Source organism: Ochotona princeps, unplaced genomic scaffold (assembly GCF_030435755.1).
Source record: "Ochotona princeps isolate mOchPri1 unplaced genomic scaffold, mOchPri1.hap1 HAP1_SCAFFOLD_355, whole genome shotgun sequence".
NCBI lineage: Eukaryota > Metazoa > Chordata > Mammalia > Lagomorpha > Ochotonidae > Ochotona > Ochotona princeps.
The window spans coordinates 50451-78400 of NW_026697204.1; the positions used below are offsets into that span (position 1 = coordinate 50451).

At 40.0% G+C, this 27950-nt stretch overlaps 1 protein-coding gene and 1 pseudogene across 1 annotated transcript; one reads left to right on the forward strand and one right to left on the reverse strand.

Moving 5' to 3' along the window:
- On the reverse strand, positions 1-19129 carry LOC131478899 (zinc finger protein 3-like; annotated as a pseudogene).
- Positions 19128-27686, forward strand: LOC101530265 (KRAB domain-containing protein 4-like). Its single transcript, XM_058659518.1, has 5 exons — positions 19128-19134; positions 21918-21973; positions 26542-26668; positions 26909-27001; positions 27598-27686. Exons 1-5 carry the CDS (start codon positions 19128-19130, stop codon positions 27684-27686), a joined length of 372 nt encoding a protein of 123 aa, XP_058515501.1.
- Positions 27687-27950: the final 264 nt, after the last annotated feature.

The following is a 27950-nucleotide window of genomic DNA, read 5'->3' on the forward strand; positions in this document are numbered from 1 at the left end:
TTATGCTGTAAGTATTCTCTGATGTTGACTGAAAAGTGACTCATAAGTAAAGGCTTTTTTGCACAAACTACATCTGTACAGTTTCTCCCCTGTATGCACTCTCTGGTGTATCATTAGGCTTCCATAATGAGGAAAAGCTTTTCCACACTCACTACATTGATAAGGCTTTTCCCTGGTGTGGATTTTATGATGCTGAAGGAAACCTGATTGGTAAATGCTTTCTGCACTCACTGCATTCATAAGGTTTTTCCCCTGTTTGGATTCTCTGATGTCGAATGAGACTTGACTGTTGAGTAAAGGCTTTAGGACACACTATATTCATAAGGTTTCTCCCTTGTGTGGACCCTCTGATGTATCATTAAGGTTGACTTCAGAATAAAAGCTTTTCCATACTCACTACATTCATGAGATTTTTTACCCTGTGTGGATACTCTGATGTGCTCTACAGTTTGCATAGCGAGAAAAAGCTTTTCCACATTCACTGCATTCATAAGGTTTTTCCCCAGTGTGGATTCTCTGATGTACGATTAGGCTATATGTATGAGTAAAGGCTTTTCCACAATCCTTACATTCATAAGGTTTTTTTCCTCGTGGTTACTCTGATGCCTAATGTGAGATAACTGCTGGTGAAAGGCCTTTCCGTGCCCATTGTATTCATATGGATTCTCTGCACTTTGAAGGATCTGATCTCTAATGAGTTTTGATTTCTGGTTCATGTTTTCTTTACATTCACTGGACACATACAAATGTTCTCCTGTGTCAGTTCTCAGGTTGGTGGTAAGGTAAGATGTATATTAGCCAACAGGAATTGCTTCTCCCACACTGACAGGTTCCTTATACATGGATCTTTGGTATAAACTTGCTCACACGTAAGGACTATCTTCTTGCCACTGAAAGTTTTCTCTTTCCCATTGTGTTCAAAGGACTGCTGACAAATGTGGATCTTGTCAAGCTGATTGAGATTTTCTCCACTCTTGAGGTTGTTCTCAGGGATATTAGAACCATCCTTTTTTTCAAATGACATTTCATCAGGCTTCCTGTGTGGAAAAGGGAGTTAAAATAAACTATGGTGTCATTTCATGTCTTCTTTCATAAGGAATCAAATCTCTGATCCCCTCCTGGGAGTTGCTTTCCCCTTTCCCTCTTCCCAGTTTCACTGGTCACTTAACAAGTAAAAATTTCATCTACAACTGGTTTCCATTTTTTGTTTCTATACTAAGCTCAGTAAACAACCACTAATCTTTCCTGGTAATGTTTCATTTGGTGCACAATATGGGACTTGAAAAAGACTTGGCTCTTATAACAGAGCTGTGTGGCTGGACTTAAAAAAGAGAAGACTACACAATGTTCATACTGAAAGAGTGGAAATGATCCTTGGCAGGCTATGCCTCCGAAGAAACATGAAAATGCTCACCCACCCACTCAACCACCAACTACCACCTATCTCCAGGTAAACCTCCAGACTGATTTTGCTTTTAGGAGGTGGGGGGAGGCGGAAATAGCAAGCACAACAGTTTAGGAATTAAGCCATATATGAAAAAGCCAACGCCAGCATCATACTGAATGGAGAAAAGCTGGAACCCTTCCCACTGAAATCTGGAACAAGACAGGGATGTCCACTTTCTCCACTACTATTCAACATAGTCCTAGAGGTACTCGCTGAGGCCATAAGACAAGAAAAAGAAATCAGAGGAATCCAAATGGGAAACGAAGAAGTCAAACTCTCACTATATGCAGATGATATGATTCTTTATGTAGAAGAGCCAAGAGACTCAATACAGAGACTGCTAGAACTTGTACGAGAGTTTGGTAGAGTGGCAGGGTACAAAATTAATGAACAAAAATCAACAGCCATAGTGTATGCGAACAGCCCCAAGATGGAAAAAGATCTAACCAGCAAAATACCATTCAAAATAACAGAGAAAAGTATGAAATATCTGGGAATTAACCTAACCAAAAATGTAGGAGACTTATTTGAAGAAAACTACAAACTACTTAAAAAAGAAATTGAAGAAGACCTCAAAAGATGGAGTAACATCCCATACTCCTGGATAGGTAAAATCAATATCATTAAAATGTCTATACTCCCAAAAGCAATATATACATTCAACGCAATCCCAATCAAATTGCCCAAAACATTCTTCACAGAACTGGAAACAATAATCCAAAGGTTCATCTGGAATCACAAAAAAACCACGGATAGCTAGAACCATCCTGAAGAACAGGAAGTTAGCAGGGGGAAATCACAGTTCCAGACCTCTGGACATACTATAGGGCAGTGGTTATCAAAACAGCGTGGTACTGGCACAAAGATAGAGAGGAAGATCAATGGAGCAGAATAGAAACACCAGAAGGAAACCCACACAGATACAGCCAAATAATCTTTGACAAAAAGACAAACGACAATCCAAGCAAATGGGAAGGTCTGTTCAATAAATGCTGTTGGGACAACTGGTTAATAGCCTGCAGAAACAAAAAAAAAAAATAGATCCACATCTCTCACCATACACTAAGATCAGATCTAAATGGATAAAAGACCTAAATCTACATCCAGAAACCTTCAAACTTTGGGAAGAAAATGTTGGAAACACACTGCAACACTTAGGAGTAGGCCCTCACTTCCTAAAAAAGACTCCAAATGCAGTAGAAATCAAGACCAAAATAAACAATTGGGACCTCATCAAACTAAGAAGCTTCTGTACAGCTAGAGAAACAATCAACAAAGTAAAAAGGCAACCCACAGAATGGGAGAAGATCTTCGCACACGACATAGGTGATAGAGGGCTAACCTCCAGAATATACAAAGAGCTACAAAACAACCAAAATGTCAAAACAAACAAGCCACTCAAGAAATGGGCACGGGAAATGGGCAAACACTTCACAAAGGAACAAACCCAAATGGCAAATAAACATATGAAAAAATGCTCAAGTTCCCTGGCAATAAGGGAAATCCAAATTAAAACATCAATGAGGTACCACCTAACACCAGTAAGACTGGCCCACAGGAATAAAAGCAGCAACAACACTTGTTGGCGAGGTTGCAGGGAAAAGGGATCCCTACTCCACTGCTGATGGGGCTGCAGGCTGGTACAGCCTCTATGGAAATCAGTATGGAGAATGTTCAAACAACTCAAATTCAACATACCGTATGATCCAGCAATAGCACTCCTAGGAATATATCCAGAACACTTGTTTTATGAGAAACCAACATGCACTCCTATGCTCATAGCAGCACAATCAGTAATTGCAAAAACATGGAAGCAGCCAAAATGCCCATCAACAGAGGATTGGATAAGAAAGCTATGGTTCATCTACTCCATGGAATACTACTCAGCTATTAAAAAAACCAAAATGCAGTTCTTTGTGGCCAAATGGGCCAAACTGGAAACCATAATGCTAAGGGAAATGAGCCAATCACAAAAGGTTAAATACCACATGTTTGCCTTAATTTAAGATGATATGATGTTATGTATAACATGTTATGTTTTGAATGTTATATGTTGTGTATAAACTAAAATTGAAGTGTAGGTGAGGTGGTCACAGAAGGTGGCTGGGAACTCACATTTACTTTTAACATATTGGTTACTCATTACTATGTCAATTAATTCCATAATGATGTAAATTTTTGCTGATGGTATGTTGGAGCTTTCAATTGACTGGGATGATACTCTGCTGGCTCTGTCTTCAGACCAGAGAGGGTATACCTAAGAAGCCATTGAACTTGACTGGACAATAAGATGCTGGACTCTATGTTTGGTATATGCTTGCAATGGGGGAATCTCAACTGAACTTGAACTGTGGTTATGCAACAAGGTGGAGGAATCCACCATGGTGGGAGGGTTTGGGGAGGGGTGGGCAGAACCCAAGTATCTATGTAACTGTGTCACATAATACAATGTAATTAATGAAATTAAATAATAAATAATTTTTAAAAAGATGTAACCAGCACATAATACACTACATGCATTTACAGTGTACAAGTTGAGGTCAGTGTTGTGGCATAGTGGGTCAAGCTGCCACTTTGGATGCCCACATCCTTCACCAAAGCGCTGATTGGAATCTGGCCTTCTCCACTTTCTGTTCATTTTCCTGCTAGTGTGCCTGGGAAGCTAGTGGGCCTAAGTGCTTGGGTTCCTGCTATCCATCCTGGGCTCTTGGCTTTGGCCTGGTCCAGCCCTGGCTATTACAGGCATTTGGGGAACTGAATCAGTGGATACAAAAGCTGGCATCGTCTGTGTCTCCCTAAATGTTACTGTGTCTTATAAATCAATAAACACATTATAAAAAAAAAAACAGGCTATAGTGACCAACTACCTATTTTCACTTTTCCTATCACATCGATTTCCATTTTGGAAGTAATGCTATGGGTGCTTGTAGTTGGAAAACTCCTGTTGGAGGATTGACAGTCCCTGGAAGAGGCCTGTTTTCTGCATGACTTGAAACTCCTTAAGTGTATCCTGAATCCCAACCACTTGACATGGGACCAAAGTTCTTGGCTCCTTTTTCATGCTTCAGGTTGATTTATCCTCATTGCAGGAATAATGAGATTTCTGGCACCACCAAATATTCACTTTGGATTTAATTTTAAAATTTTAAGATGGTTTTATATTTATCAGGAATTCAGTTATAGATAGAGGATGAGAGACAGATAAAAAGATGTACCATGTACTGATTTACTTCCCAAAAATCCAAAACTGTCACAGCTGAACTGATTCAAAGCCAGGAGCCCGGAGCTTCTTCTGGGTCTCCCACACTGGTGTAGCATTACAAGGGTGTGGCTTGTCCTCAAAAGCTTTCCCAGGCCACAGGCAGAAAGCTGGATGTTACATGGGGCTGCCAGGGCACAGACCAGTGTCCATATATGATCCCAAAGCATGCAAGGTGAGGGCCAGCCACTATCCTAACATGCCATGCCCTCGGGTTTGATATTTAGAAATGACGTATGTGGGCCTTTGGATGACCTCCTCTACACTTCATAGATAAATTGAGAAAAAGTCATTTTCTTCAATTTTGTCACTCATGTGGCCTCCTACCTCTGACAGCTGAACAGCCGTAGAATGGCAGGTGTTTGAAGCTGTGTAGTAGCAGCGATTTCCTTGCTGATTGAGAGAAAACCAATGGGAAGTATCTTACCCACAGGTTCTTGTCCAGACAAGGAATGCTCAGGGCACACTTAAAAATCTGAGACACTTCTGAAAAATTTTGCTGTCTCCATTCAAGAGGCACACCATCTCCTGGCTCTCCCCCAAGAAATGATATTTGATTCTCTCTGCTTTCTACATTTACCTGGTCACTTTGCAAATAAAACTTCTCTCAGCAAATGGGGAAAAAAAGGAGAAATAATGAAATCCTATTTCTCAAGTCTCATTTTTGTACAATTTCCCTTTCATATTGTGCTTCAATTATGGCCAGAGTTAATGTTAAGCATCTTTGTAGCAATGCAGCACTCTTGTCGGTTATTATATAATTTTTGTAATTACAACTGGCCTGAAGATTATTTGTTCACCTTTCTGATTAGCTCCAAGCAGCTCATTCTTTCCATGGGGATCTGAAATGAGGAAAAAGTAACCATATGTATGAATAACATCTAAATATTTCTTTTTAAGTTCTCAAGTGAAGCCAATGAGATTTGTTGCCATTCTAGATACAGCACATTTTCATGTTAGCAAAATGTGGACATTTATGAGCATCTATTAATGCCTTAACATAATACCCTTTTTTAAAATAAAAATTTCAACTATTGGAGATTGTGTATTTAAGTTAAACAGGATATGACAGAAAATATAGCATAAACTTCAAAATAAGTCTTGGGTATCTTACATCGCATCTCAGCACTAGTTTGTCTTTTCCTGGCTACACTACTACAAACACAACTTCCTAATAATGTATCTTTGGAGGTGGCAGGTGTGATTCAAGTATTTGGGATCAAGAAAAGACACATATATACTTCTACATTTATGGTGACAGGCTGATTCTTGCTCCAACTTGAGGATCACATCAGGCTTTGTCATGGAGTACCCTGTTAATGGAGAATGATGCAGATTTTCTGAAATTACCACTAGTCTCACCAACTACTACACTTTATAATCTCTTCTTTCAGTAGCAAACTATACAGAAGTGTTTTCCTTAGGCATGACAACTTCACTCACCCAAGAACAGCAGATTGTTATAGGTCTCAAGCATCACCTCCCTGTACAGGTTCCTCTGAGTCTTGTCCATTGTCTGCCGTTCTTCCTGGGTAAAGTCCACAGCCACATCTTCAAAGGACACAGACACCTGTAACAGCACATGTCTCCTCAGTTCTGGATTATTAAATTGAAACACTGACAGTGCATTCTCTGTGTATTTAACTTACAACTTCTATGAATGCAGTTTAACCTACAATTTATATACCATCATAGAGTAACTGTTAAATGAAAATACCTTGTGCTGTACTACTTTTGCAATTCCAATACTACAACAGAATATTCCTTATTCTTTTAAAGGTTGTTTTCTCTAACGATTCTGATGAACTGTTGAAGGCATTTCTAGACTATCTCTTTAAGTGGAAGATATCACTCTGTCCATTATTGCCACTCTGCTTTTCAAATAAATTAGCATAAATAATCATATTGGCTCTGAGTCAAAATATTAACTCAGAACCTGTAACACTAAGCTGAGTTTAATTCTTCTGTGTATGTTTAATTTCAATCTTCTACGAATGTAGCTTAATTTACAATCTATATGGCAACATAGGGTAAAAACAAAACATCTTGTCCTGTAATATGTTTTCGAATTCCGAAGCTACAATACCCTTATTATTCTGTGTCAGATGAGTTCATTGTGCAATCTTTTTTTTTTTTCCGTTTTTTATTGGAAAGCCAGACATACGGAGAGGAGGAGATACAGAAAGGAAGATCTTCCATCTGATGATTCACTCCCCAAGTCACCACAATGGCTGGAGCTGAGCCAATCGTAAGCCAGGAACCAGGAGGTTCTTCTTGGTCTCCAATGTGGGTGCAGGGTCCAAAGGCTTTGGGCCATCCTCGACTGCTTTCTCAGGCCACAAGCAGGGAGTGGGATGGAAAGCAGGGCTGCAGGAACTGAAACTGACACCCATATGGGATCTTGGTGCATGAAAGGGACGCACATTAACCGCAAGGGTATCATGCCAGGCCCTCATTGTGCAATATTTAGATACACATAAGCTAAATAACATGCTAGATTAGATAAGACAAATGCTTAATATTGCACAAGATAATGAGAAAAATTTTTGGTAGCTTACTAATTATTTTCTCAAAAGTGCTGTGATACTTAAAAATATTTTAAAGCAATAATAAAATTAAATTTTCTTATTTCAAAGTGAAATAATGGAACACTTAAATATTTTAAAACTCTACTTGCATGAGGAAATATTTTCTACAGCTTACACTGTTATCAAATATGTATAATATATGATCATATCAATAATACATATTATATGTGCACATACTCAAAAGTTTAAAAATTATGGTAATTCCAGTGTATATATATAAAACAATCTGTATGTGTATACATATATTCCTGTTTTTTCCACTTTTCAGTATGCCCATATTAAAATTCTTTCAACTTTGTTTTTGCTTTACTTTTTATGGAATAACATCATTAAACTGAAATTCTAATTTCTACATAGTAACATACAAATGTTACTACTTAGGAGACACACAAATGATAGTCTCATACAAAACTATCTTCTTCTGATAATTAGTTGGTATCAGCCAGTCAAAGCCTGCCAGTTGAAGAGAAAAATATACATGTAAGATAAATGTCATGCTGTAACAAACCTAGTTCTTTTTTTAAAAAAAAAATTAGAAGCCCTTTCGCCCAGATTACCCAGTTATCTGGGTTTTTCTTTTGTTCCAGTTATTTATTTAGTAATTTTAACATAAAAATAAAGCTAATGTAGCTGATATACATAATTTTAACAGTATGATACTTCTTTCAAATCTTCCTTTTTCCCCTGTTGCTCTCTTAAACATGGGAAATAACATGTTTTAAATTCATATTGTATTCAAGATCTTAATTTTTCAGGAAATGATTAAAAGGAAAGTAAAATGACCAATTAAATAGGTAAGCAGTATAAATATAATGAAATGAAAAGATATGTTTAAATCATATAATTTACAAACATAGATCATTAATTATAGTATGATATCATCATTCACTATTTGACAAAGATTGCACCAATACTGACATATACCATTGTTTCTTCCCCCTTTTGTTGTTGCTTGTGATTCCTTAAGGTATTCTACATAACAGAATAACCTATTTGTACATCTGTATTTAGGATATTTCACTTAACATCTTGCCCTCTAGATACACTCATTTTGATATAAAACACAGAATTTTATTTTCACAGGTGTTTTCCTTACTCAATTATCTAATGATGCACACCTCAATTCATTCCACATCTTGTTTATTATGAATAGTGCTGCTGTAAAACCAGATGCTATCTCTTTCATAACTTTCAGGAAATACAACTATAAGTGAGATTGCTAAAACTTACAGCAATCTTATTTAAATGTAATCTTTCATATTTTATTTAATCTTTTGATAAATATTTATTATTGCAAAGTCATACAGAGACAAAAAGCGACAAAAAGGAAAGTCATCCATCCGAAAATTGACTGCCCAAGTAACCTCAACAGCTGCTGCCATGCCAATTTGAAGCCAGCAGCCAGGAGCTCTTCCAGGTCTCCATTACAGATGCAGGATCCTAAGGCTTTGGGCCATCCTTAACTGTTTCCCAGGCCACAAGCAGGGAGCTGGACGGCAAGCAGCACTTCTGGGATTAGAACCGGCACCCATATGGGATCCAGGTGTGCACTCAAGGTGAAGACTTAGGCTGTGAGGCCACCACACTGGACCCAGCAATCTTATTTCTAATCTTTTAAAATTTTTATACTATTTTTCACGTGATGACTTAATTTATAACTCAATCAACATTGTAAAAAAGTTGCCATTTTTTACTTCCTCACCAGTATTTATTACCCTTTCTTCCAGATAATAATAGCCATTCTGACAGGGTTGAGATATTTTTTTGTGATTTTGATTTACATTTCCCAATTGGCTATTTTGAGAACTAGATACTGAGGTTCTTTGATTATTTCTTTACCAAACAGAGGATGTTTATGTTGTTAAGGTCACATGGAACTTGAAAAATAAAAGTTGCCAATTTGAACAACACATGGGACTTCCTATGTCATGATATTTGGCAAATTATTAAGAGTGATATAAAGGGCCCAGCACGGTGGCCTAGCCACCATGCCTTGAACTTACGGGAATCCCATATGGGGCCAGTTTTAATCCTGGCAGTTCCACTTTCTGTCCGGCTCCTTGCTTGCGGCCTGGGAAAGCAGGAGGGATGACCCAAAGCTTTGGGAACCTGCACCCGCTTTGGAGACCTGGAGGAAGTTCCTGGCTCCTGGCTTTGGATCAGGCAGCACCAGCTGTTGTGACTTGGGGAGTGAATCATCAGACGAAGATTTTCCTCACTGTCTCTCCTCCTCTCTGTATATCCAACTTTGCAATAAAAACTAAACAAAACCTTTTAACAAAAAGTGACATAGAAATTCTAACAATGCAAAAAGCTTACACTACAAGTATAATCTCTCTAGAACAAAAAAAAAAACAAACAAAAAGCTTAATATTTACGAATGAAGCATGACTTCCATTTAGATTTGGAATTTTTTTGCTTTCCTGTTCTAACCGGAGATACAGAAATTGGAAAAGGGGCCTGACACAAGAGCCTAGAGGTGAAAGCCCTCACCTTGCATGCAACGGGATGCCATATAGGTGCCAGTGTGTGTCCTGTTAATACACTTCTCATCCAGCACCCTTCTTGTGCTGTGGGAATGTAGTGAAGGACAGTCAAAAGACTTGGGACCCAAAACCTCGGTGTTGAGTCCAGAAGAAACTCCAGGCTTCTGATCAGCCCTGCTCTTTCCATTACAACTCTTTGGGAGTGAGAGCAGATGAAGAATCTTTGTATCCTCTTCTTTCTCTATATCTGCATTGGTATATATATATATATATATATATATATATATATATATATATATATATATATATGTGTTTATATATAAATGTACATATATATAAATGTATATATATATAAATTTTCTATGTTTATTGTGGATGATGTATACATAGATGATCATCGTGGGAATGTCCAAGGGTTAGAGAAAAGTTAATGTGATCATTGTTTCCAAATTTTCTATTTCTCCTTCCTATGCAAATGGTTCATATCCTGGTTGTTCATTTCCCATCTAGCTCCCTGCTTGTGGCCTCAGAAAGCAGTAGACGGAGGCCCAAAGCCTTGGGACCCTGCCCCTGAGTGGGAATCCTGGAAGAAGTTCTTGACTTCAGATCAGTTCAGCTCTGGCAGCTCCAGCCATTGCAGCCATTTTGGAATTATACCAGTGGATGGAAGATCTGTCTCTCCTTCTCTCTGTAAATCTGACTTTCCAATCAAAATAAGTTAGAAAACACATTTAACAAACTGTACCTTAACAATGGTATTATAGGATCATTTGCGGTCATCAAGATTTCACTCCTCTTCACACATTATAGCACATTCAGTGTCAGCTGGATTTAAGAATTGTTACACCAACATTAAACATAGTTGGTACATTGAAAAAGTTATTAAGGTCAACACAAGGTAGACTTACAAGACAATCTTCATTTAATTTGTGTATCAGTTGCAAATTAAATAATCACATATTACAATATGATTGTCAACTCAAATGCAACTTGGTGGGCATGACTAACAGCCTACTGCCTATGACCTGACAAATGATTTAGAGCTGTGTGTGCAGTGCTTGACCCATGATATGACTGGAAGGTCTAAAGGGAAAGACATGCCTTCTAGTCAATTACAGTGTCATTGTTGTGTGAGAGGGCCATCAGGGACTGCCCTTCTGCTCTCTTTTCCTAGTGCGCATTAGCTGTGCTCACTTTAGAATAAGTGGACATGCTCCCTCAGACTATCCCCGATGGCTCTTGCAGCCCAAGAACACTGACACCTCATCCTTTTGGTGGTCTCGGGCATGTTCTCAGGAAAATCCCAAGACTCAAAAGCAATAAAAACAAATACCAATATGGATAAAGAAATAAATATATTTCTACAAAGAAGATAATCAAAAGGTTAATTAATTAGAATAGCAATTTTCAGCATGATTGAATATTAAGTGAATGAAAATGGCAACCACAATGATATACCACTTTCTATCCATTGCAATGTCCTTCATTAAAACAATCCAGGCAAGGATGGCTCAAACTGCCTTCAAGTAGCCAGGCCCTATTCTGTCCCTCCAACCAGCCAAATGCAGCCAGTGGGACGAGAGTTCCGTTCTTTAGTGAACATTCCAAGGCCAGGATGGCTCAAGCTGCCTTTAAGCAACCAGACTGTGTTGTGCCCCCACCCCCCCAGCAAAAGTTGGCCAGTGTGGTTCAGGATCCATTATGGCACCTAGCCCAGGCAAGAATGGCTCAAGCTGCCTTTAAGCAGCCAGGGCTGGTCTGTGCTCCTCCTGCCACCAGCCAAGAGCTGACACTGGTTCCAACATCACACTTACACTCTCAGCCCAGGCCAAGATGTCTGAAGCTGCATTCAACCAGCTAGGCTGGGCTGCTTGATTCCCAGGAACAGGAATTGTGGATTGCTCAGGAAAAGGGGTAAGGGAATATGTGGGAGTCAGGATCACTGAATGAGTATTTTGCAGGTGAGGAATGACTTCTGGAACACTTCTACTGACAAAAGCCACTTTAGTTGCAGGTAAATGAGGAGGGTAACACTTAATGGCTTGGAAACTAGCACTGAGGAAATTTCTGGGTTCGATGAGTGCATCTACCCACATGGGAGAACTGAGCAGGATGGTTAACATGGACTACCAGCACCCACCAGTGCACACTTAAGGTAGGGCTGGGGGCCTGTCTGGCAGGGAAAGATTACACTACTGCCAATGAGTTTCATAGAAGGGGCAGATAATGTGAGGCTGGGCCATGGTACCAACATGCATGCTTAAGAACCAGGTCTGGGGGCAGATCGTGTGGGGAATATGAGGGCTCAGCCTGTGGAACTGCAATTTCTGCAGGTTGTCCCAACAGCTGAGAGTTGTAAAGAGCTGAGCTGCACATGACCATAGAACCCTCTGACACACATGAATACTGGGATTGGGAACAAGACATACTGGTCTAGGATGCAGCACAGAGCAGTCTGCTGTGCAAAACATGCAAAGGATCTATGGCGGAGATGCTCAGATGCACAGAGGGGATATGGCAGTCTATTGGAGCCTGCAGGTGAAGGAGGACAGAAAAAATTGAAAACTACCCCAAGCAAGTATTAACCGTGAAGATCTGCCTGAATAGAAACTCTAGTTGGAATATCAACAAATGGATCTTAGAACAATTTCTTATGGAAACCACTTGAACAGAACCCTCAGAGCATCCTCCATAGCAGGGACCCTGGAAAATCAGATGACCATTCCATATCCCATGGTTCTATTGTGATTGGTATTCTGGGAGTGGCTTCTCTCCTACACTCCACCATCCCACAGACACAAGAAGAACATTTGGAAGCAATGGTCTCGTCCACTTCCCCGTAATTCTCCATCTTTCCTAGCTTAATCAGTATCCACATGTGCATGCATGGTCCCTCCTCAACCGTGTAAACATCATGAATATAAAATGTAAAAAAAGAACCATAAGAAATGAATTACTGTGATTCAAGAAACATATTTTGCAGTATATTTTTATGGCAGCCAAAGCACACTGTTATTTTCAACTATGCTGCCTATTGCCAATGAAAAATAACTGACCATGATCAAGGAAATCAAAGGTTATGACTTTAGATGGCCAACACTAAACAACAACAACACAATGTCAAAAAACCATCCTAAGTACTGATTTCTAAGTCTATGAAAAATAAGAAGCGAAGTCTAGGAGTAGAAAAAGGAAATTCAAAGTACAGATTAGTGTAGAAATGAATAAAAATAGTATTCTGCAATACTGGAGATAAAGAATCAATAAACCTTTCAGTAGATTAATCAAAAAGTAGGCTCAAGTACCTAACACCAAAAAAAGAGGAACATATAAAATTTGATATCACAGAAGTACAGCGGATCAGGGCTGTCTGGACAAAGTGGGTGCAGCCATTGCTTGTGATATGAACATCCCATGCATACACCACCTTACGTCATGGCTGCTTTATTTTTTTCTCTCTCTTTTTTAATAAAATTTACTTTTTTAAGGTCAGATATAAAGAAAAATTAAAAAGAGGAGAGACAGAGAAGATGATCTTCAATCTGCTGATTCACTCCCCAAATGGCCACAATGGCTGGAGTTGAGCAGATTTAAAGCCAGAGGCCTAGAGCCTATGTACCTCATAGGTACATAGTTCTGGATCTCCCACACCAGTGCAGGGTCCAAAGGCTTTGGGCCATCCACCACTGTTTTCGCATGTCACAAGCAGGGGGCTAAATGGGAAGTGGGAATGCCAGATTTAGAACTGGCACCCATATGGAATCCCAGCATTTGCAAAGCAAGGACTTACCCATTAGGTTATCGTGACAGGCCCAGCTGCTTTATTTCTGATCCATCTTCCTTCTTGTGCATGTGGGAATACAAAGGATGTCTCAAGTGCTTGATTCCCTGTACTGATATGGTTGAACTAGGAAGAAGCTTCAACCTGGACCTGCTTTAACCATTGCGGTTATTGGAGAGTGATAAAGCAGAAGGAAGACCTCTCTTTCTGACTCTCCCCCATTCTCTATAGTTCTGTCTTGCATATCAATAAACTAATTTTATTTTTTTATTAATTATTTTGCATTATGTGACAGTTTCATAGGTTCTGGGATTCCCCCATCCCCTCCCAACTCCCCTCCCCCCTGGTGGATTCCTCCACCTTGATGCAGTATTACAGCTCAAATCCAAACAAGATTTTTTCCTTGCAAACATATACCAAGCATAGAGGCCAGCTACTTGTTGTCCAGATGGGTTGAACAGTTTCTTGGGGAGACCATTTCTGGTCCGAAGTTAGAGCTGGCAGAATATCATCCCAGTCAATTAAGAGTCCTAATATAACATCAACAGCAATTTGCAACATTATGGAATTGACATGGTTTTGAGTAACCAGTATGTTAAAAAAAAAAAAAAAAAAGAGAAGCAAGTCCTAACGACAACCTATGATTAGCTCATTGACATTTCAATTTTAGTTTATATACAGGACCGCCTGCTATACACCTTAAAATGGCTATAAGGCACCATTCAGCTGTCTCGTGTCGATTTCATTTTAGTATTTAACCATTTGTTGTGTTGAAGTATAATTTTGCTGATCTTGGCAGATTTTAGGATAATCTAGACTGGCTTGTAACTCTAACAAGATATTTGTTGACATTTAAGGTGCAGAACATTTTGTTTTGGGGTGGGGGGTTGTGCAGGGAAATCCCCAACACCATGGTGAGGAGTGACTAATCTTTGTGTCCCACCCAGTGAGACATGAGCCAATCCACGCCAGCTCTTTCCTGTCAAATTTAAAGCTCTACTTTCTGTTGTTTGTCTATTTATTTTAGGTTTTTTTAGTTTGTATGATTGATTGCTTGGTGTGAGGGGTTTTCGAAGCAATCCCGACGGTCATTGCAAGGGAGGGTGGGGGTCCAGAGGTGGAGCCAGGCTCGGACCAGAGAAAGCTCTCCTCCCTGGTCCCGAAGGACATTTATTGTTCTTCTGTTTCTGCGGACCGCTCAGGGCTTCTGGTTGTCTTTCCGATGACGTTGGTTTCTGCACGGTAGTGTTTGGACTTCTTCCATCCCCAGTGGAAGCTCCGGTTGTGGGTGGGTGACCTCAGAGTACTCGGCCTCCGAGGGCATCCAATTCCCTGTGGCCTCCTTGGCAGTTGGGATATAGTCCTTGTTGCTCATATTAATAGTTTGTGGTGAAGGTCTAGAAGACTTCTTGGTAGGGATCCAAGCTTCCTCCTTACCACCTGCTCCACTCTGGAGTGCCCCCCTGCTCCACGCACATGACCTCCTCTTAAGAGGTTGTCAGGATCGCACCCGATTCCCCCCTCATGCATTGGTATAGTAGTTTTACTGTTGTTTAGTGCCACTTTGAGTCTGTTGTCTATGAATTACCAGATTTGATCTTGATAGGCTATATTGTACTTTTTTCTCGCTCTTTTTATGGTCCTGAAAGATTTCCCTGCACTCCCCCCCCCCCCCATTACAGGTTAACATAGCGTATTGAGGGTAGAGTAGCTTTTACAGTTTTTTGATGTAGATCTTAAGTATTCTGACATTAATTGTTGGTTTATAGATTGTATCGCATTATCTTATTGCATTGGATACAGGTTGTTAGAGATTGCAATAATATTACAATATACAGGTACTATCTTCCAGGTTGTCATCTTTTCATCTCAAATTAAGGCAAACATGTAGTATTTAACCTTTTGGGATTGGTTCATTTCTCTTAGCATGATGGATTCCAGTCGGGCCCATTTGACCACAAAGAACTGCATTTCATTTTTTTTAATAGCTGAGTAGTATTCCATAGAGTAGATTGAACCATAGCTTTCTCATCCAGTCTTCTATTGATGGGCATTTTGGTTGCTTCCATGTTTTTGCGATTGTAGATTGTGCTCCTATGAACATAGGCATGCATGTTGGTTTCTTGTGTAGGAGATGTTTTGGATATATCCCTAGGAGTGCTATTGCTGGATCATATGGTATGTTGATTTTCAGTTGTTTGAGTATTCACCAAACTGATTCCCATAGAGGCTGTACAAGTGGAGAAGCAGCAGTGGAGAAGCGTTCCCTTTTCCCCGCAACCTCGCCAGCAAGTGTTGGTGGTATTATGTATGTGTGCCATCCTTACTGGAGTTAGGTGGTTAAGCTGCTATGCCAGGCCCAGGGATAGAAGATCTTTTTCTCTCTCTCTCCCTCTCTCTTTCTCTTCTCTCTGTAAGTCTGATCTCCCAATGAAAATAATATTTTTAAAAAGAAAAATACAATGAAGAATATAAAAAACACTGTAGGTGGAGGCTGTTTAATTTCTTTTAAATGTTCATTGTTAGTGTGAAGGGATGACTCTGATTTTTTAAAATTCTAGTGAATTTTGATCAGCGTGCACTTTAGTGGTAGTCTATGGTAGCAGTGCATTACTTCAATATATGCAGCACAAACTGAGTAACCAGATACCCAGGCTTTCTGTGTATCTTTGTTTCTGCAGCACACTAGGCCCTCCATTCCAGTTTATTCCATAAGTTTATCACATTGTGAACTACAGCCGCCACAGGCTGTGATGGAATGCTGGCTCTTGTTCCTTCTGTCTTACTTTCTTTTGCTACCTGTGCTACCTCCTTCCTATCCCCAGGAAACACTCTTCTCAACTAGTAATAATCCCCATTCTGTTTGTAGCCATTGTTTTTGACTTTTAGGTATATGATAACATGTTAGATTGATTGCTGCATTAGCTTTATTTCATTGTATTATATCCAATTTCATGTATTTTGCAGCAAATAACACTCTTTAAAGATTTATTTGTTTTTATTGTCTTAGCATTCATTAGGTTTCACTTAATAAATTAATGGGGAAATTTTAAAAACAAGTAGGGTTGAGTGTCTTCATTCCTATTTCTGTGCCTTTTATATCCTTCCCTTGCCTTCTTCCTTTGGGAAAATATTAATTTGCACCATGGTGAAAAGTTGGCACTTTTATTTCATCTTGGAGGAAATGCTTTTGATTTTTTGGCATTTAGTTGTGTCATGGCAATAGGTGTGTCATCTGTAGATATTATTTTATTGAGATATTGAGGCATATTGAGGTTATATCTATAAATATTTGTAGGTTTGCCCAACTTAAATATATAAGTTATGACAAAATAAACATTGAATTGTATTGAAAATTCCCTATCATATGACTTCATAGTATTTATTCTTTATCCTGTTTATGTGAAATATTTGGTTTGTTGATTTGCATTAATAGTCTGATTTTCTACATTCTCAGATTAGATACACCTAGATTATTATATGGAGTTCATTTTACATGTATTATAAGAATTTTACTTATTTTATCAGGTATACTGGTCTATGATTTTTTTTTTGTAAGAAATGTATATCTCCATTGGAAAGTCAGACATACAGAGAAGAAGAGGAAGATCATACAGACAGAGAGGAAGATCTTCTGCCCGATGATTCACTTCCCCAAGTGACCTCAGTGGCCAGAGCTAAGCTGATCAAAGCTAGGAACCAGGAGCTCTTCCAGGTGTCCCATGTGGGTGCAGGGTCCCAAGGCACTGGACCGTCCTGGACTACTTTCCCAGGCTGCAAGCTGGGGGCTGGACAGGAAGTGGGGCATTCGGGATTAGAACTGGTGCTACTATGGGATTCCAGCATGTTCAAAAAGAGGACTTCAGCCACTAGGCCACCTCACCAGGCCCTGGTCTATGATTTTTTTAAACTAGATTTTGAGATATGAAACTAGATTTTGAGATATTTCAGAAAAAGCATTAAGAAATTAATATACAGAAAACCAATTGTGAAGCAATGGAGAATGCATTGTTATTGCCTGAATCTGTTGTGCTTTTCCATTTAAAACATTGTGTAGGATAAGATCTCCCAACCATTGATTCAGTCTAGATGTGGCATGAAAGTGTTATTGGTCTCAGAATAAGTTTGGAACTGGTTTCTCCCTGTTCCAGCCAGCAGAGCCAGTAACGTGGACACAGAGAGGGTCTGGGGATGAAGCACCGACAGGAGACCAGTGATGGTAGAAGTCTCTGGAAGTCTCTTTTTATTGCTCCTTTACCTCTCCTTATATACTCTTTCCCCACATACTCATTTAGCAGGATATTGGATACAGATGAGTCCAATTAGTCTAGGTGTATTTAGCCACAAGCCCAGTTCCTGTTAGTTCCAAGCTAACATTTTTCATCTCTTTCTGATTCAGTTTGGTAGGCTAGCAAATATATGGAAATTAATCATTTCTAAGAACTTGTTTGTTTATAATTCTTGTTACTAGTCCCTAGTAATCCATTGCATTTCTTTTTTTTTATTATTAAATATTTTATCTATGCAAGGCAGAGTTACAGAGAAAGAGGGAGAGTTAGAAAGAGAGATCTTGCGTCTGCTTTATCACTCTCCAAGTGACCAAGGTGGGTAAAGCAAGACCAGTTGGAATCCAGGATTCAGTGGAGTCTTCCAGTTCTCCCACATTAGTACAGAAACTCAAGCATTTGGGACCTCCTCTGCATTCCCACGTGCATTAGCAGGGAGCTGGATCAGCAGTGAAGCAGCCAGGGCTTGAAGTGACATCCACATGGGATGGTCACATCACAAGTAGTGGCAGAACCCATTCTATCACAGGCAGCTCTGGTCCACTGTTCTTCTATGATAGCAATGTTAGCATGTGCTTTTTCTTTTTGATTTTATGTACTTGAGCCTACTCTTTTGTTAATTTAGCTAAAGGTTGATTAATTGTGTCTTTAAAAAAAATCTATGTTTCCGGGTCTTGCACGGTGGCCTAGCAGCTAAAGTCCTCCCCTCCCACACGATGGGATCCCATATGGGCAACAGTTCTACTTCTGGCTGCCCCACTTTCCCATCCAGCTCCCTGCTTGTTGCCTGAGAAAGTAGTTGAAGACAACCCAAAGATCAGGGACCCTGCACTCATGTGGGAGACCCGGAAGAGGCTCCTGGCGTCGGATCAACTCAGCTCCGGCTGTTGCAGTTACTTGGGGAGTAAATCATCGGGCAGAAGATCTTCCTTTCTGTCTCTCCTCCTCTATGTATATCTGATTGTCCAATAAAAATAAATATATTTTTAAAAAAACAATTTTTGCTTTATTTTCAGTATTTCTTAATATAAATTTTATTCATTCCTTCACTGATCTTTATTTTAAATTTCCTCTTATTACTCCTAGATTTTGTATTTTTCTGAGACTTGGAGATGAGTACTTTCAGTACTTAGGTTGCTAATTTGATATGTTGTGGTTGTTGTTAAGCATTGGCCATCTGAGTCATAACCTTTGACTTCCATATTTCTGTGATGATGATGGATTCTTTATCATTGGCTGTAGGAAGTTTAGTTACAAATAAGAGTGTTTTCTTGGTTGCCATGACAGGTATTTTTTTTTAAGATTTTATTTTTATTACAAAGTCAGATATACAGAGAGGAGGAGAGACAGAGAGGAAGATCTTCCGTCCAATGATTCACTCCCCAAGTGACTGCAACGGCTGGTGCTGTGCCGATCCAAAGCCAGGAGCCTGAAACCTCTTTCAGGTCTCCCACATGCGGGTGCAGGGTCCCAAAGCATTAGGCCATCCTCGACTGCTTTCCCAGGCCACAAGCAGGGAGCTGGATGGGAAGTGGAACTGCCAGGATTAGAACTGGTGCCCATATGGGATCCCAGGGCGTTCAAGGTGAGGACTTTAGCCGCTAGGCCATGCTGCTGGGCCCCTGCCATAACAATTCTATAGAATACGTCTTAAGTCACAGTAATTCATTTCTTCTTGTTCTAATGATTGATATTGGGCGTGGTCTCCCTTGAGGTCTCTCTCCCTGGCCAACTCACAGCCTCCATTTTCCTGTTCCTTCGCGTGGTGTTCCTTGTGTCCATGTGCATCCTTTACTGAAGGAACCTAAGGCAATTTGAAATGGCTTCACGGTTATCATATTGTTTTCTGGTAATTGCCTTCTTTTAAAAGAAATTCATTTTTATTGGAAAGTTACATTTGCTGAGAGAGGGAGAGACAAACAAAAAGATCTTCCACTCAGTAGTTCACTCCCCAAGTGGTTGTAGTGGTCAGAGCTAAGCCAATTTGAAGCCAGGAGCAGCTTCTGGCTCTCATGTGGGTACAAGATGCCATGGTGTTCAGCTGTCCTTGACTGCTTTCCCTGGCTACAAAGAGGGAGCTGGATGGGAAGTAGAGCAGCCAGTATACTAACCGGCACGAATATAGGATGCCAGTGCATGCAAGACAAGGACTTTAGCCACGAGGCATCCACACTGGGCCCAGTAGTATTACCTTCCTAAAAGTGCTGTCTCAAAGTAGAGTCACATTGGTGATCCTCCTGTCCTAATTTGAAATTTAGAGAGACACATTTCTGTGCATAGCAGTTAGATACAACACTTGTATATGCATATATACACCATTATGAAAATGCTTGATGATCATATGCATGTAGTCATTTGCATGTAGAAAGAATAACAATTAACATTTGCGCTAATATTTATAGTTTTTTTTTTTAAGATTTATTACAAAGTCAGATATACAGAGAGGAGGAGAGACAGAGAAGAAGATCTTCCGTCCAATGATTCACTCCCCAAGTGAGCTGCAATGGCTGGTGCTGCACTGATCCAAAGCCGGGAACCTGGAACCTCTTCCAGGTCTCCCATGCGGGTGCAGGGTCCTAAGGCATTGGGCCATCCTCAACTGCTTTCCCAGGCCACAAGCAGGGAGCTGGATGGGAAGTGGAGCTGCCGGGATTAGAACTGGTGCCCATATGGGATCCTGGGACATTCAAGGTGAGGACTTTAGCCGCTAGGCCACACCGCCGGGCCCTAATATTTATAGTTTTTTAAAATATAAACTAAACGGCCCAGCGAGATAGTGTAGTGGTTAATGTCCTCGTCTTGCACGTGCCAGGATCCCATATGGTCGCCGGTTCTAGTTTTGGCAGTACTGCTTCCATCCTTAGCGTCATCCTTAGCCATTGAGCACTGCTCTGGCCCCAAGAAAGAATCCTTGACTTCAAAGTTCAAAACATCACGGTTTGTAAGGACAAAATTACAAATTGCCAATATTCAAGGTTATCTCAGGCTGGGCTCAATGTGGAACTACCTTACAGGATGGAAAATTATTAACTTAGTCACCATTAATGTCTTGGCAGATGGAACTCATTTCAGCAACCTCGCCAGTGGGTTCAAACATTCTGCCAAACAGGATGTTATTAGCTTATTCTCCTAGCATGGCTACGGTTCATGGCAGGGTTGTATCTGACCTAAATGGAATCCCTACTTTGAGGCTTATTACTTCACATCAGAAACTATGACACTTTGAGTGATATTCATGTTTCCCAGGTAATTGGAAACCACTTTTTACGTTTGAGGTCCATTTAAGGAAACTAAGTTGATTTAGAAAATGGCCCCACTGTTTCAGGATATTTCTTTAAGGCCCAGTGCAGTGGCCTAGCAGATAAAGACCTCACCTTGAATGCACCGGGATCCCATATGGGCACTGTTCCTAATCCTGGCAGCCCTGCTTCCCATCCAGCTCCCTGCTTGTGGCCTGGGAAAGCAGTTGAGGATGGCCCAATGCATTGGGACACTGCACCCGCGTAGGAGACCTGAAAGAGGTTCCAGGTTCCCTGCTTCGGATCCGCGCACACGGGCCGTTGCAGTCACTTGGGGAGTGAATCATTGGACGGAAGATCTTCCTCTCTGTCTCTCCTCCTCTCTGTATATCTGACTTTCCAGTAAAAATAAATCTTTAAAACAATAATAGGGAAATACTTAATACCACCCAATTATTTTACTGTAGTATCCATTTTACAATGGTGTTTTTCTGTGTTATCTTGTAATTTGAACAATGGTTGTTGAAAAATAAGGAAGTGCTTGGGAGTAATATTATTTTTAAATAAGTAGTATATCTTTGCATTAACCTAACGAGAACTTGAGTTTAATCACTGCCAATTATTGAAATTGTTGATGCTGTTTCAAGGAAGCCTTCCTGGCACTGTCCTCTGTAAAGCATTATTCTTGCCCAGGGAAGATGATGGTTTTTGTGTTTCCGGCCATTGTGTCTGATTCCTGTCTTGACATTACTTAGCACAATAGGAGCCGCTAAGGAGACTAGGAACAAGCAGGACCAATTCCTAACTCCCTCTCCCCACCTTCTCTTGCAGGTGTAGCCCTGCAGCCCACCACATACTTCCAAGACATGCTTTCAAACACACCTTCAGTAAGTTGTATGCTTACTTCTCAGCTTGATTTAAATTGTATTGTAGGGGCTTTATGTTTCCTAAACTCAAATGATAACCCAAGAGGAAAGAAAGTAAAATTGTCATAACTAATACATTGGAGCAGCCAAAGTTGATTGAAACTTTCTCTCCACATTTTCTAATGTCATAAGACAGACATATTATTTACATGATTCAATTTGAAACTAAAATTGATGGGCCCGGTGCTGTGGCCTAGTGCCTAAAGTTCTCGACTTGGATGTGCCAGGATCCCATATGGGCACTGGTTCTAATCCCAGTGGCTCCATTTCCCATCCAGCTCCCTGCTTGAGGCCTGGGAAAGCAGTTGAGGATGGCACAAGGCCTTAGGACCCTGCACCCATGTGGGAGACCTGGAGGAAGTTCCTGGCTCCTGGCTTCAGATCAGCACATCACCAGCCATTGTGGTCACTTGAGGAGTGAGTCATCGGATGGAGGGTCTTCTTTGCAATGGCAATAAATAAATTTTTTTAAAAAAGAAGAAGAAACAAAAATTGTTAATTACTGTGGTATATCAAGTTTGAAATGAGTTTTGCAGATCTTATACATGATACAACAAAAATCATTGAGTACCAACCTAAAAATAAACACTCAAGCTTTTTGAGTAGTAGGAGTTTCCAAATATTCATATTTTCGCTTTTTTGGAAATGCCTAATAATATTTGGAAGCTATAGTATGTTCATGAGCTGCAACAGGAATGAGTGGAATGAAATATGCTGCATGTTCTTTTGTTCAAGATTTAAATAAATCCTTTTTATTTACTTATTTAAAAGACTGAATTACAGAAAGAAGAGAGAGACAGAGACCTGTCTGCTATCTGCTGATTGTATCTCCAAGTGGTCCCAATGTCAGGGCTGGGCCATGTCAAAGAGAAGAACTAGGAGGTCCAACTGAGTGTTCCACCCAAATACTTGAGCCATCTCCTACTGTTTCCAATGTACATTAGCTTAGAGCTGGATTGGAATTGGGGCAGATGGTAGCTTAATGTGCTATGGCAGGATACCTTTTCCTATTGCAGGTGGTTTTCCCTTCCCTTCCATTCCCTTCCCTTCCCTTCCGCTCCCTTCCCTTCCCTTCCCTTCCCTTCCCTTCCCTTCCCTTCCCTGAAAAGTAGAGCTACTGAGAAGAGGAAAGGTGGAGAGAGTCTGCCATCTGTTGGCTCATTTCTCAAATAACTACAATGGCCAGAGGTAAACATGTCTGAAGCCATGAGTCAGGAGTTTTGTCCATGTCTGTGACTTGGTTACAGGAATCCAGATGCTCCAGCCATCCTCCACTTCTTTTCCAGGCCTGTTATCAGAGAGCTGGATCAGAAATAGAGCATGCAGGATATGAACCATTGCCCACATGGGATGCCAGTGTCTTTATCTGCTAAACCATATTGCTGGCCCCTTTGTATTATCTCTGCTTTCTATTTGAAATGCAGAGTTGCACAGAAAAGGTGAGAGACAGTAAGAGAGATAATCTTCCATCTGTGAGTTTACTTGCCATATACGATAGCAAAAGCTTAGCCAATCCAAGGGCAGGAACGACTTTTGGATCTCCCACATGAGCAAAGGTGTTCAAGGACTTTACCCATCCTCTGCTGCTTTCCCAAGGCAAAAGCAGGAAACTGGATTAAAAGTGGAACACCCAGGCCCAGCATGGTAGCTTAATGGCTAAAGTACTTGCCTTGTATGAGACACAATCCAATATGGGCACTGGTTGGTATCCCAGCGACCCGGTTTCCCAGGGACCTGGCTTCCCATCAGCTCCCTGCATTTGGCCTGGGAAAGCAGTGTATGACAGCCTAAGGCCTTAGGTCTCTGCATCTACATGGGAGACCCAGAAGAAGCTCCTGGATCCACTCCACTCTGGTCATTGCTGTCCAACGACAAAAGCAGGAAACTGAATTGGAAGTGGAACACCCAGGTCATGAGCTGCACCAATATGGAAAACAGCCTACCATGCCATAGCTCATCCCACAGATATTGACAGCTTTAAAAGGAAACAGATTCAGACCAAGAAAACACTTACATGCTCCCTGCTTCTTCCACATGATACCCTATACTGGTTCCAACGTTTGGGAGAATGTTAACAAGATAGGCAGTCTTTGAATACCATTTTTCATATTTGTTTCATCATTTTACACTTACATCAGAAATGCCTAATTTCAGTTTCTCTTTGTGAACATTTGTTTATGAAGGATGTTGCAATGGATATAAAGTGACATTCATTATGGTTGTCATTTTCAATCACTTAATGATAAATCATCCTGAAAATCTGCTTGTGCTAAGTAGCTATTTCTCATAAACTTTTCTCCTTTTCACTTCTTATGGGAGTCTTGATATGCAAAAGGTTTTAATTTACAGTATTTATAACTTTTTTGTTGCCCATGTTAGTTTTTCCTCTTTATTTGGTCTTAAAATCTTTAGGTGACAATCATATTCTTATTTTGCAAAACGCAATAATGTATATTGACACTGATGGACAAATTAAATGGAGATTACCCTGTAACTCTACCAACCATTGAGCTTAATAATTTTGTCAGTGTCCCACTATGCTTAATAATCTTGGCTAAACAATACCCCAAACCAGCCCACAATGAATGTGCTATATATAATATGTGAATAGGAGTGAGTTTGATGACTACAAACCCAAATTATAATGCTATTGTTAAGATACAATTTGTCAAATGTATTTCCTGATTTCCCTTCTGACTTTTTTTTCTCAGAGTATTTAGAATATTATTTCCCAACTAAATTCTGTGAGATCATAGAACAAGTTTCTAATTTAATTTCATGTGATCAGAGAAGCGACCTAATGATTTAAACACTTTGCCTTTTAGATCTTCTAGTCTTCATTTGTCTTAAAATATTGTTATTTTTTTATTTATTGGAAAGGCAGATAATAAAAGAAGATACAGAGAGAAAGACCCTCTGTACACTACTTCACTCCCAATGCAGCCTTAACAGCCAGAGCTGAACTGATCTGAAGCCAGGAGCTTCTTCTGGGTCTCCCATGTGGATACAGGATCCCAAGTCTTGGGGCCATTCTGAACTGCTTTTCCTGTCCTGCCATTATCACACTGGCCCCAATGATTGTACTTTTGACTTATACTTCAGCATATGTTTTGTCATAGTGCACAGAGTGATATAAAAATATTATCATTTATGTTTGTAATTGATATTTCAGCAGTTTTTCAGATACTGGAAAATAAATGCAAATTTTGTAACTTTGTGATTTTTTTCAGTTTCTTATGTAAAAATTTTGTGTCATGTTTCTTGGGCATTTTGGCATACACATTTACTTCATAATTATGTCATTCTGATGCATCATCTTTTATGATGTAATGTTTCTATCTAGTGTGCAGACATAACACACATATGCACATGTTTGTATGTAGTGAACAAATTATACATATAAATACAAATTTTAGTTTAGTATATTTTTTCTAGCTTCCCTCCTGCTTGCATTCACCCTCCTTTCTTTTTTCCTTGTTGTTCTACTTTTTATAAAAACATACTTTGATTTCATTTCAGATTCACAAGTGTAACACTCCATTAGATAAATATATAAACACATGAAGATATATAATAGTAACAAAGAAGAAAAATCTACTTACTAGTCCTCAAGAGCTTAAACAAATGATATACAAAATACTGACAGACCAGAATATCACTCTCACATGGGTTACATTGTTTGGTGTTAGTGCATAATTTGAACACTATATATATTGTGGGGTTTTTCTTGTTTTTACATTGAAGATTCATTTGTTATTATTACTTTTAAAGATTTATTTCTTTTTATTGGAAAGGCAAATACATATACAGAGAGAAGGAAAGATCGAGAGGAAGATCTTCTGTCCAGTGGTTCACTCCCCAAGTGACTGCAATGGCTGGAGCTGAGCTAATCCAAAGCGAGGAGCCAGGAACTTCTTCTGGGTCTAGAAAGGCAGACACACAGAGAGGAGGATAGACAGAAAGGAAGATCTTCAGTGCGATGGTTCACTCTCCAAGTGACTGCAATGGCAAGTGTTGTGCCAACCTGGAGCTAGGAGTATTTTCCGGGTCTCCCACACAAGTGTAGGGTCCCAAGGCTTTGGACCATCCTCAATTGCTTTACCAGGCCTCAAGCAGAGAGCTGGATGGGAAGTGGAGCTGCTAGAATTAGAACCAGTCCCCATATAGGATCTCACCACTTTCAAGATGAGTACTTCAGTGACGACACTATCATGCCAGGCACCAGAAGACTATATAGTTGAAGACTGCATATATTTCTGGCAAATATGATATCCAGTGCCTTCAAAAGTTAATTAGAATCAGAGTCATTAGAGAAAATGATCACTTACTGAATAATAAGGGATATTGTATTGTCATTTGGAAGTATGAAAGTAATGCAGGGTAAGATATTTTCATTTTCATTTCACACTATGATGCATAGATTGTAAATTCAGCTGTATCCATACAAGTTGCAACTTAAACATATATAGAATGCACTATCAGTCTTTCTATGTAGTGATCCAGCACTGAGGAGACATGTGTTTTTCTAGGTGTTGTTGTCATTCGAAGACGTGGCTGTGGACTTCACCCAGGAGGAATGGCAGCACATGAACAATGCTCAGAAAACTCTGCACAAGGATGTGATGCTTGAAACCTATATCAATCTGCTGTTCTTGGGTGAGTGAAATTCTGTCATGCCCAAACAGAATATCTTCTGTAGAGTTGACAAACTAAAGAGTTTTGAAAGTTTAGGACTTGATAGGTCTAGTATTTGAAGCTGTAAAGAACTTGAACATCTACCTGCCTGATAATAATTCCTATTAGCCCTTTTGTGACACAGGTCCTGGAACCACGCTTTTCTCCTTGAAGTCCCCAAGTTAGTGCTTTCACAAAGGCTACATTATTTCTCATTAACAGGGTTCTACATTGCAAAGCCTGATGTGATCTTCAAGTTGGAGCAAGAATCAGTGCATCGGATAGGGGAAAACTCTGTAAACCAGGGTGTTCCAGGTAGGTCAGCAAAGAAGGTGGGGAGGATGGTAACATAGTTCAGTACATGTTGGCTGGGAAAGTTTCTTCCCAAAGGACAGCTAGTGTCATGCATGAGACACAGCATTCTATAGTCTGCATGTGCAGGTTTATTCTAACGATGCCTTCAACTATTAAAATTTCACAGTCTGAAGTAAAACATCTAGAACTGCATATTGATCTTTTACATGATCCCAACCATTTAGGTCATCATCTGCAACCTCCCAGGATATGTTTTCAGGAAGTTGTATTGGAAGCAGAGTAGCCAAGGTGAGACAGACTGGCTCTATTATGGGATGTAAGGCCTTCCAAGCATCTATAGAATTTCTGTATCATCTTTTCTGTCCTACCCCATCAACTTAAAATACAAAATTCCAAGTAATTTAAAATAAAAAAAAATTATTATTCTGAAGTATTAGTAAAAAAGATATAATGCTTATAACTGTCTACATTTTATTGATATTAAAGTGTGCTGTATCTAGAATGGCAAGCAACCTCATTCACTTTAGTTGAGCATTTGAACAAAAATACTTAGTTGTGATTCATGGATATGGTTACTCTTTTTTTCCTGATTCCAGAGCCCTACAAAAAGAATGAGCTGCTTGAAGCTAATCGGGAAAGTCAAGAAGGAATCTTCAGGCAAGTTGTAATCACAAAAATTGTGTAACTAAAAAAGAATTGTTTTGGGCCTGGCGGCATGGCCTAGCAGCTAAAGTCCTCACCTTGAAAGCCCCGGGAGCCCATATGGCCGCCGGTTCTAATTCTGGCAGCTCCACTTCCCATCCAGCTCCCTGCTTGTGGCCTGGGAAAGCAGGAGAGGACGGCCCAAAGCCTTGGGACACTGCACCCGTGTGGGAGACCCGGAAGAGGTTCCAGGTTCCCGGCTTCGGACTGGCACAGCACCAGCCCATTGCGGCTCACTTGGGGAGTG

What these genes read in the sequence shown, in the direction of transcription:
- LOC101530265 (XM_058659518.1), top strand. An exon ending in TGCTTTCAAACACACCTTCA is followed by an intron (nt 21,974 to 26,541) that starts GTAAGTTGTATG and finishes GTGTTTTTCTAG; the next exon opens with GTGTTGTTGTCATTCGAAGA. An exon ending in TATCAATCTGCTGTTCTTGG is followed by an intron (nt 26,669 to 26,908) that starts GTGAGTGAAATT and finishes TCTCATTAACAG; the next exon opens with GGTTCTACATTGCAAAGCCT.